The following is a 10,337-nucleotide window of genomic DNA, read 5'->3' as shown; positions in this document are numbered from 1 at the left end:
TAGGAACAGGGGCAGCACTGAAGGTCCACTTGAGACTTTTGACTACATGTACTAAGTATGATTCTTGAGCATACTTAAATTGGGTATTTTTCTCTAGCCATGTTCAGATTCTAAGGTGGGGTAAAAATCAGGAGAGAGATTTTAGTGTAATCAATGGTGTATTAACCATTGAGATAGAATCATATGGGTCATATGTGATAGGAGGACAGGAAATTAAGGATAACAAAAGAGTGATTTAAAGTTTGGACCATCAAGTCTCAGTCAAATGAATAGGAAAGTCAGAGTATGAGAAGGAGATGAAGAGTGAAAACAAATGAGGTAATGGAATTCTATTAGATCATAAATGTTGGAGTAAGAGTAATAGATTATGCAAACTGGAAAGAAAAGGTGCTCTTTAGATAGCAGAATATTCAACATTGAGCTTTTTGAGAGAGTGATTTATTGGCACTGAAAAATTTTATGGAATAACCATGGAAGTGATTGGTTGAGGTGAAATTGATAACAACAATAACAAAATGATGATTAGGAGTAAATAAATCAAGGGACTGAGATGAGGTGAGATGGGATTATTTGATAGTTCTTATATGGGGTGTGAAAATACTCAAGTATAATGATTGAGACAAATAACCAGGACATCAATAGTTGTTCAAAACAGAGGGGTGATAGCGGAAATTATCTATATAGTCTGCATTTCAAATAAGCCCAAGTGTTGGAAGGTGAGAGGGAAAATGGTCTAGAAGTAGCCAGAAGAAAATCTATCCGTCTTATAGACACTGTATTATGTGTTGTGGAGGAAAAGGCAGCCACTATCTGAAAGAGCTGTTGGGAAGTAGTGGCTGAGAGTGTTAGGTGGAATGAATGGAAGGAGTTTGTTGGAGGGCTGGAAAAGAATAGATATTGGTTTAGAATAGAGTTTGGTTTATAATGTATGACCATGGAGGTATGATATTCTGTTGAATAAAGAAATAAAGTCATATGATGGAATATTTTCTTACAGGATAGTCAGTAATAATAATAACAAATAATTAGTAAATTTAGTGTGTCATTAATATGCTCCCAGCACTATTCTAAGCGTTTAACTTATATCAGCCCATTCCATCCTTCTCAAATACCGTTATCCTTATTTTACAGCTGAGGGAACAGAGTTTAAATAGTTTGTTTAAGATTGTTAGTGAGTAAGCGAAGCTGAATCTTGGCATTCTGTGTCCAGACAACACAATTTTAAGTGCTTAATTTCTTGAGTACTTTTATTGTTGAAGTTAGAGAGATGATGAAAGACAGTGGAATGAACTGGTTTTGAGAAACGATTTTTTACCAGAAAAATTTAGAGATCTCTGATCTGCTCTTAAATCTCACTGTGAGAAGTGTTGAGCCTAGAGGAGAGTAATCTTGTCAAAGGAATATGGAATCCCAAAGCCTGATTTTTCCTTCATAAATGACTAGGGGTTAAGCCACAGCCCCATGAAGAGAATTCTTCCCAGAACTTTTAAGAATGAGAGCTTAGAAAGTGGAATGTAAAACCTATAAAGGCTTGGTACCATAAGTATGGTCGTAAAGGAAATTTAGGAGGAGTTATTTCAAATATTTTTTTTTTTTTTTGTCTCAAACATGACCTCCCACTAGGGGAAAATGGTCACACAAGTAGTCAATGAAGTTGCAAATAAAGCTATCATTCCCTGATCAGAGTGGGGAAAACAAAAGAAACAAAAAGTCAATATAAGGTAATAATTAGAATTTTTAAGTGGGGAAACGTGGTTTTGTTGGCTTTTTTTCTTTTAATGTGCTATTAAGTTTATTTAACAGAAAGCAAATTTAGTTGAAAATCATTTATTAAATTAAGCATGAGTAAAAGTGGTTCCTATTACCATCCCCATGTCTGAGAGAATCACAATGAGTGGGTTTGGGAAGAGAAGGTGCATTTTTCTCAATTTAATAAAACAGTCAAATAATGAGAAATGGATTACTATACTTTTGGTTAATAGAATGTAGGCTAGACTTTGCTGTATGATTTTGTTATAATCTCTTATTATTTCTTAAATATGTCAAATATTTTAACTGTTTAAGACACCCATTAATTATTTGGCAAAACTGAAAAACACTCTGTACGTAAGTTAATTAATATATACTCCAGTTATACACAACATATCATGCTTAATATCTAGATTTATTTGAAAACATTTAGTCCAATTCATATGAATGCAGAAAAATCACATCTAATAAACCACAATTTTAGAAGACACAAAGTAACTGTGTTCTGTCACATTTTCACAAATATGTAATTTGATATTTAATTAAAGGATCATACATTACAGTTACAAGTAAATAAAATGTTTACTCCTTTCAGTAGTAGTAAGAAGCCCTTTTGAGAATGTATGGTCTTCTAGGTTTATTTTCATATAGTTGCCGTTTCAGAATGTAAGGCATTTTCCTCTTTATAACTTCTTCCTTCTCATTGTTGTCATTTTCAGTATCAAGAACATCATCCCGGATTAACTGCAAGATAGATAGAATTTAAATGAATCTTACATGCACAAAGTCTTAAGTTTCAGAGCATTTTCTACATTGTATTTCATCTGATGTTCAGACTGGATATACGTGGATCAGATAGATATAAGAGGATCAACAATATTAAGTGTTTTGTAGATGGATACATGCCTAGAAAATCATTGAAATAGGATGCAAATTTACGCTTATTCCTCTAAATGCAAAAGCACAGCAAATAGACCATTGAATAGTTTGTAGGCTTCAACTTAAGATGGAGACTCCAAAATGGTATGGAAACATGGTAAAAACAACTCTATACTCTTGAATCCAAAAAACCAAGTTTGGCTGCAAATGCAAACAGGATCCTATATCCAATTAAGTAAATTACAGACTTGACATGAAGGCCATTCCAAGGCTTCAAATCTCAATCAGAAAGAGAGAAATGCCTGCTCTCTCTAAATTACTCAGTTGTAGAAATCAAGCGTATGTGAAATCTTGGTTTAAATAGTAAAGATCTCTTTTGGTGGTAGCAGTTGGTAAATTCCTGTAATAATTAAGAACAAGTTCAGAATGAATAACTCAAGGAATCGATCTCTATGTAGAAGCTTGCCAAAATGTTATTAAATATATCCTTTGCAAAATTAATTATCAATACTTCTTTTCTGATAAACTGTTGTGAGTCAAAATTTTCAGCTAGCAGAAGATATTTAAGAACTCTTTCCAGAGTTATACACATAATTTACATGATTTTTAAAAAAATGTATACTCAAAATAACATCTTTATTCATATTTGTGGTTGGTTTTGAAACTACAGGTTACTATAATATGAATAGGAGACTGAATGTGTTTTAAATTATGCATTAAATCATATCACCAAGTACTTTATTTCAACCCACAGCTATTCACTTTCAGAGAAGGAAAATAGCTGTCAGAAAAATTGAGTTTCTTAATCTTCTCTGTGCATAGTCTGTAATTACTTGTACTACACTTGAACAATGTTATCTTTTCATTTTTAAATCTCTAAATATAGCTCTGGTAGTGTAGTGTCTAAGGCACTTGACTGCTAACCAGAAGGCTGGTGGTTCAAACCCACTAGCCAATCCTCAGAAGGAAGATTGGGCAATCTACTTCTGTAGTGATACCACCTTGGAAACCCAAGGAGGGGTCACTATGAGTCGGGTCAGACTTGAGGGCACATAACAACAAACAACAAATATAGTTAAGATATCAGAAGATCAAAACTTATACACATTTGCTTTGTTTGCATGATGGTTTTTAAAGTTTTTTTTGGGGGGGAGAGTGTTTGTTTCTGGATAAATAGCAGATGACTACCATTGATCGATGTCAAAATTTATTAAAGTTTTATTGACTGAAACATAATTCTAAAGACTAACTCATTTACATGATATTGGAAATAAAGGATAAATAGTCCAGAAAATAAAATTAAAATTGGCTTTTTTAGTTCTTCATCTTGAAAATGTCTTTTGTTGTTGTTGTTTACAAGTTAAATACTAAATGTTGTGTTTTGCATTTCCTCTTTTCACAGGGTGTCTCTGGTAGTCTATCACAGAAATTGCTATATTTGCAAGGAAGATACAGTCAGATCTCTAAAGCTGGAACAAAAACAGAACACAAAATATGACAATATTTTTTTCAGAGATTAATGTGGAAGAAATATTGCTCTGGATGGGAACAGTTAGACATCTCTTCTGCTTTTTTTTTTTTCCTCTAAGCATTATTCTTTATTTTCAACTTTTTTTTTAACACAAATATTTTTCTGTATCCTTCTAAAGCTCTAATTTATCTTTTAGAAAAACATATATTAACTAAGGCAATAAAATTCATAGCCTTTTGGAAATATATCATTGCTAATAATAGTTAATTTAATAAATTTTGCAAATAACTTGTGCTTTTAAAAACGTTAAAGCATATTTAAAATTATGCCTTCAGTTATTCCACGCTTATTTTTTTTCCAGTAGGAGACACAAGGGTGGAGTTAGAGCTAGTATGTAAAGAATGGAACATACACTCTAGATACTTAAAAGATGGTATCATATATGTGAGCATTTAAATTATGTGTCCAGAGAGTTCAAAATATCTATTTTAGAATATCTCAATGGCAAGTGCCATTGAGATTTGGATAAATATAACATTGGTGACTATAGATACCCATTAGGATAGAAGTAGAATGTTCTAAATTCTTTCACTACTCTATTCATAAATTTGATCTTAGACATTCAGATTGTGTAAATCCAGGGCAAAGCTATTCATTGCTTTCAAATAAGCTTCTAAGTCTAAAGAATTAGCTTGTGCATTAACTGGCACAAGTTACATTTCATCATTTAGATATTTTTAAAACTTCCTGAACAAGCATTCTTAAATTGAAGGTAGTAAATCACTAGAGTAGTATTTAACACAACTGAGTTATCCAGTCTTTCACAGTAGTTTGTATAATGAATTTTACTGAGGTGGATCTAGTTCAGTGGTGAAAGACGCCAGAAATAATTGACACTTTTTGAAATAGGAATATATAGATAGAGAGATATAGACATATCTATCTATATATTCCTATTTCAATGTTGATATAGACATATCTATCTATCTATCTATCTCTATATATAGAAGTTCTGGTGGCATAGTGCCTAATGCATTTTACTGCTAACCAGAAGGCTGGAGGTTCAAGCCCACCAGCCACTCCTCCGAAGGAAGCTTGGGCAATCTACTTCCACAGAGATACTGCCTCAGAAACCCAAGGAGGGGTCTCTATGAGTCAGAGTCAGATCCAACTCGACGGCAATTAGTTTTACATATATATATATATAAAACCTTACCACATAAGTTTTATTTGCCTAATATTTTCAAGCCCAATTGGAACTGCTCCTGTTATAGATGTTATAGATGAACACACATAACTTCATATTTCTATGAAAACATTTTTGAGTTCCTGAAATTTCTTAGACATGCCCCACCACCACCAACAACAGAAAACTAAGCACACTATCCATTTAAGCATAATAAAAGCATATGGATCAAATCTGCCTTAAAATATATCCCTCTTTTAAGATTAAAGGAAAATATTTTGCTAAACTCCAAATATTTGAAGCACACTTTGAGGATATGAAGGAATGTTAAGCTCAACACATTGTTTCTTCTTCCCTAATATTTGTAAGTCTTCCTGTTATGATCATTATCAGGATAACACAATTCATTACAAATCAGAGATAACACAGTACAGACAAATTATATTCATTTTTGCTCTTGTTTTACCTCCCAGTGTTGAAAAGCCCTGCTGTGACAGATTTTTTGGAGCTGGTATATTGTCAACATTGCTTCCAAGCTAAAGCCATCTAAAGCAGTGGGAAATTTCTTTCTTGTAATAAGCTCCTCCTCAGGAACCTCTCCTGTTTCCTCAGCTTGGATGTTCAGGTTATTTACAAGATGGCAAACATTTAGCAGGGTCATTTTCCAAGAAGGACCACTTGCTTTGCTGATCTAAAATACAGGGAAAATACAGATACAGTGAAAATATGTGTGATATAAATAAATAAATTTCTTTTACATTAAACGATTAAAATTTAAGATTTGTTAATTCCACTTAACAAATAAAATTTTATTCATTTAGTAGTTTCATATAACAAGTGTTGAAAATGTCAATATATTGTTTTCTTTATGTAATAGACTACAACCAAGCTATACACACACATACATATATGCCACCATAGCTCCCACACATATATTCAACACAAACGCAATGCAATACACTGCCATTGGGTCAGATCTGACACATAGCGACCCCTCCTTGAGTTTCCGAGGCAGTATCTCTGTGGAAGTAGATTGCCCAATCTTCCTTTGGAGGAGTGGCTGGTGGGTTTGAACCGCCAGCCTTCTGGTTAGCAGTCAAATGTCTTAGGCACTATGCCACCAAAGCTCCCACACATATATACAGAATATATAATTATATATATGTATATGTATATATATACACACACACATACATATATATATGTATGTGTGTGTGTATATATATATATATATATATATATATATCACAGAAGAAAACATTAACTTAAAAAAATTCCATTCCCCTTTAATAATATTCCAGCTTAGTGTTGGATAAAGCAGAGACTAAGAAGATAGTAATAGATTTAGACAATTATAGTAGGGTAAGCACACTAATATACTCCACACATTAATTGTTTGCCATAGACAGAGTCACACCTTCCCACTTTATTTATTTGAAATCCATGATATTTTGTAAAATTACCATCATTTCTAATAAGATCTTGTCTGAAATTATAATTACCATGATGAATAACTTCATTCATGCCAACAATAATTACTGAGGAAACATAAAGAAATAGGAGAACCTAAATGTGAAATGCTTAAGAAATATTAACAACTTAAAGAGTATAAAGAAAGCAAGAATCTTTCCTGAAGAATATCCAAAAAATAAAAGAATAGGAAAGAACACAGAGAGGTGATGGGAAGACTTAATAATAATAGTAGAATTTGTCAGTTCTGTCTGAATTACTTTCTAAATGCAATACAATTACCTATCAATGTTCCAACCAGAGAATACAGGAGCCTGGAAGTTGGAGCAGGAGAACTGGCAAAATTATTTTAAAGTTAATCATTTTATAATTAAAGGATGGATCTATGAGAATAATCAAAATGATTTTTGAAAAATAAAATTGTAATGAGGGATGACTTACTCTAACAGATATTACCATGCATTCTAAAGCTTCAGTAAAAGAGTAAATACATAACCCAACCCCAAAACCCCCTGAGGTCAAGTCAATTTCAACTCACAGCAACCATATCGGGCAGAGTAGAACTGCCTCTTAGGGTTTTCAAGGTTGTAAATCTTTCAGAAGCAGACTTCCACATCTTTCTCCTGCATAAAACCTAACAAAAGAGAAAATGGTGTCCAAAACTGATACAATTACACGTGGGAGAGAAATATACGACGGAGTTCACATTTCACATCCAGTGGGAGAGTCATCTATAGTGAGATCTGGGTGGGGATTTACTTATAACCTTTCCTGATATATTACAACCAAACAATATCCAGATCAGATAAATATGAATATACATATAATAATGTGGAAATATACATGGAAACTTATTTAATAAACTTGGAGGTTGGGAAAGATATTAAGAAAATGTCCAAACAAAATTATTTAAAGAAAAAAGTTCATTTTAAACACATAGATGTTTAAAATAGCACTGTGGAAATATAACAACATAAAATCAAAAGCAAGCAGTGTAGAAAAAGCTGTCACAAAATGTTAATCTCCTTAACAAAGGGTGATTTTTCAAAAAGAGAATGATGAATAACTTCGCCATACCCTAATTAAAAATAAATAAAACTAAAATTTTGAATCTTGGATAAATGGCATGAGTAACTAAGTCACAGAATGACTCACTGAAGAACTATGCAAAAGAAATATGTGAAATGATGTTCAACATTGCTAATATTGTATTGGAAAATTTCAAAAAGAATAAGTACACTCAGTGCTAACCAGGACATAGGGAAACAAGTGCCTCTCCTAAATATCCATTCATATGAGTGTAGATTGATATAATCTCCTTAAAAGGTGTTTGTTTTGAAAAAAAATTGGAATTAAATATGTTAATATAAATTAAGTGTATTAAAAGGTGCATGCCGTTTGATTAGGTTTCATTCAAATAACATCCAAACTTGTGAGTATAAAGATGGTCATTATAGTGTTTTCAATAAATTGAAATATGAGATCAACATAAACTCTAAAACTAAAAAAATGATTAAATAAAGCAATATGAATTCATTTACACCTGGAAATGGAAATATATTTATGACATTTTCAGAATTAAAACCATTTTCAAAGTTATAGTTAGAGACAAAAACGTTATGATCTGTCTGTGTATGTGTGTGTGCGTGTGTGAACGTGTGTGACTATATGTGTGTATACACAGAAAGAGAGAGACAGAGCAAGAGCAAGAGTGCCGGTGCACGGTAGAAGGATTAGCAGCAAGTGTTAATGATAATTACTAATGGATGTAAGATTAGGTTTATTTGTTTTTTGCTTTTTAAAATTTTCCTAATTTTTCACTTAAGAAAAACAAGACCATATGTATACTATTTCTGCTTTGAAAAAAGTTACTGATTAGGTCTTGTACCTTCCAGTTTTATGGAACACCTCTGCTCCATTTATATTATTTTCCATGAGCCTTTGTTTTTAGGTGATTGATGGACATCATGAGTATTGGTGGTTGATTTATATCTATTTCAGTGCACAGCACATAGTAACACCTTAATAAATATTAGTACAATAAGTAGATTTATTTATTTTTGTTTAAGCTATTCACTATAGACTTTGGATGTTAAATTTAGAATATAGTTTAAAAATGAGAATGAAGAGACAATATGAATTATGATCAATATAAAGCATTTTAATATATATTATAAATATATATAATGATATAATAAATAATGCTACACTGTAGGTGTTTAAAATATATATAAACAGCTCATAACTTGAAATGGTGTTTTCCTGAAAATTATTGGCTTTCTTACACCCATTTTATCATTGTTGTTGTTGGCTGTTAGTTGCCATAAAGTTGATTCCAACTCATGGCAACCTCATGTTTGCAGTGTAGATGTGCTCCATAGGGTTTCAAAGGGCTGAACTTTTAGAAGCAGATTGCCAGTTCTGTCTCCACAGGCACCTCTAGTTGGATGCACCCCTACATGGATTTGAATTGACAAGTTTCATCTAGTAGTCAAGAGCTTAACCATTTGCATCACCTAGGGGCTTCTATAATACAATTATTGTTTTGTGCTTTTGAGTAGATTCCAACTCATCATGACAATATAGAACAGAGTAGAACAGTCCCAATAGAATTACCTAGCCTGTAATCTTTATGGGAGCAGATCACCAGATCTTTTCTCCCTCAGACCAGTTGGTGGGTTTGAACCACCAACCTCTCCATTGTCAGCCAAGCACTTAACACTGTGCCACCAGGACTCCTTATACCATAATTAGTGTTTCATGATTCCTTTCCTATTCCTTGGCCACACGTGGTTTTATTTGGAACGGTGTGCTTCATGATGTTTTGAATACTTTGCTGTTGCAGAATGGAAATGAAGGCAGCTGCATCAAATGTATTAACAAGGGTAACCATGGGACCTGTTCCTCAATCTCTGGTTCTTTTTAATAAACTTATTTTCTACGCAATGTGTGCTAGGGGTCATTATTAATATAGTCAAAGAAATCACTACAACAATGATGAAAATAGCTTATGAGACTACTTTTATATGTGGCTGATATTCTGTGAACTGTTTTCTGTGCATCATGTTATTTAACTTTCATTTAAAATAAAACAAAAGAAGAAAAACAGCAACAACAATTCTTTCCATTTTACAGATACAGAATATTTGGCTTAGAAACTGAGTGAATTCTCAAGGATACAGAGGTAATAAATAGCAAAGCCTACATTAAATCCATGTAGTTGGACTTCAGAGCGCTGGTGGCACAGCAGTTAAGTGATCAGCTGCTAACTGAAAGATTTGAAGTTCAAACTCACCTGCTACTTCTGAAGAGAAAGATGTGACAATCTGCTTCCATAAAGATTATAACCATGGAAACCCTAAGGGGCAGTTCTACTCTGTCCTTTAGGTCATTATGAGTCGGAATTGACTAGAGGACTATGAGTCAGAGTTGAGTTGGATTTCAAATTTCTCCCTTTTCACATTCCGTTCTCCAGTACCTGCACCTATATTCTTGGCTCTTTTATAGTTCTCTCCTGAATGCATTACCTTCATTACATCCGCATTCAGTTCACTGAAAGTGTGGCTTAAAAAATTTAAAAAT

The 10,337-nt window shown here is 32.9% G+C and overlaps 1 protein-coding gene across 1 annotated transcript in view; it reads right to left on the bottom strand.

Moving 5' to 3' along the window:
- Positions 1-2,340: 2,340 nt before the first annotated feature.
- Positions 2,341-10,337, bottom strand: part of NTS (neurotensin) — a 15,950-nt gene continuing 7,953 nt past the window's right edge. Inside the window, exons 3-4 of the mRNA XM_007952579.2 lie at positions 5,752-5,976; positions 2,341-2,493 (exon numbers count right to left, since the gene is read on the bottom strand). Of these exons, the coding sequence (XP_007950770.1) occupies positions 2,341-2,493; positions 5,752-5,976 (378 nt within the window). The remainder of the gene's footprint in view (positions 2,494-5,751; positions 5,977-10,337) is intronic.

The sequence above is a fragment of the Orycteropus afer genome, unplaced genomic scaffold (assembly GCF_000298275.1).
Source record: "Orycteropus afer afer isolate SDZICR_OR568_19922 unplaced genomic scaffold, OryAfe1.0 scaffold00349, whole genome shotgun sequence".
Taxonomy (NCBI): Eukaryota; Metazoa; Chordata; class Mammalia; order Tubulidentata; family Orycteropodidae; genus Orycteropus; species Orycteropus afer.
This window is presented reverse-complemented; position numbering and strand designations above follow the sequence as displayed.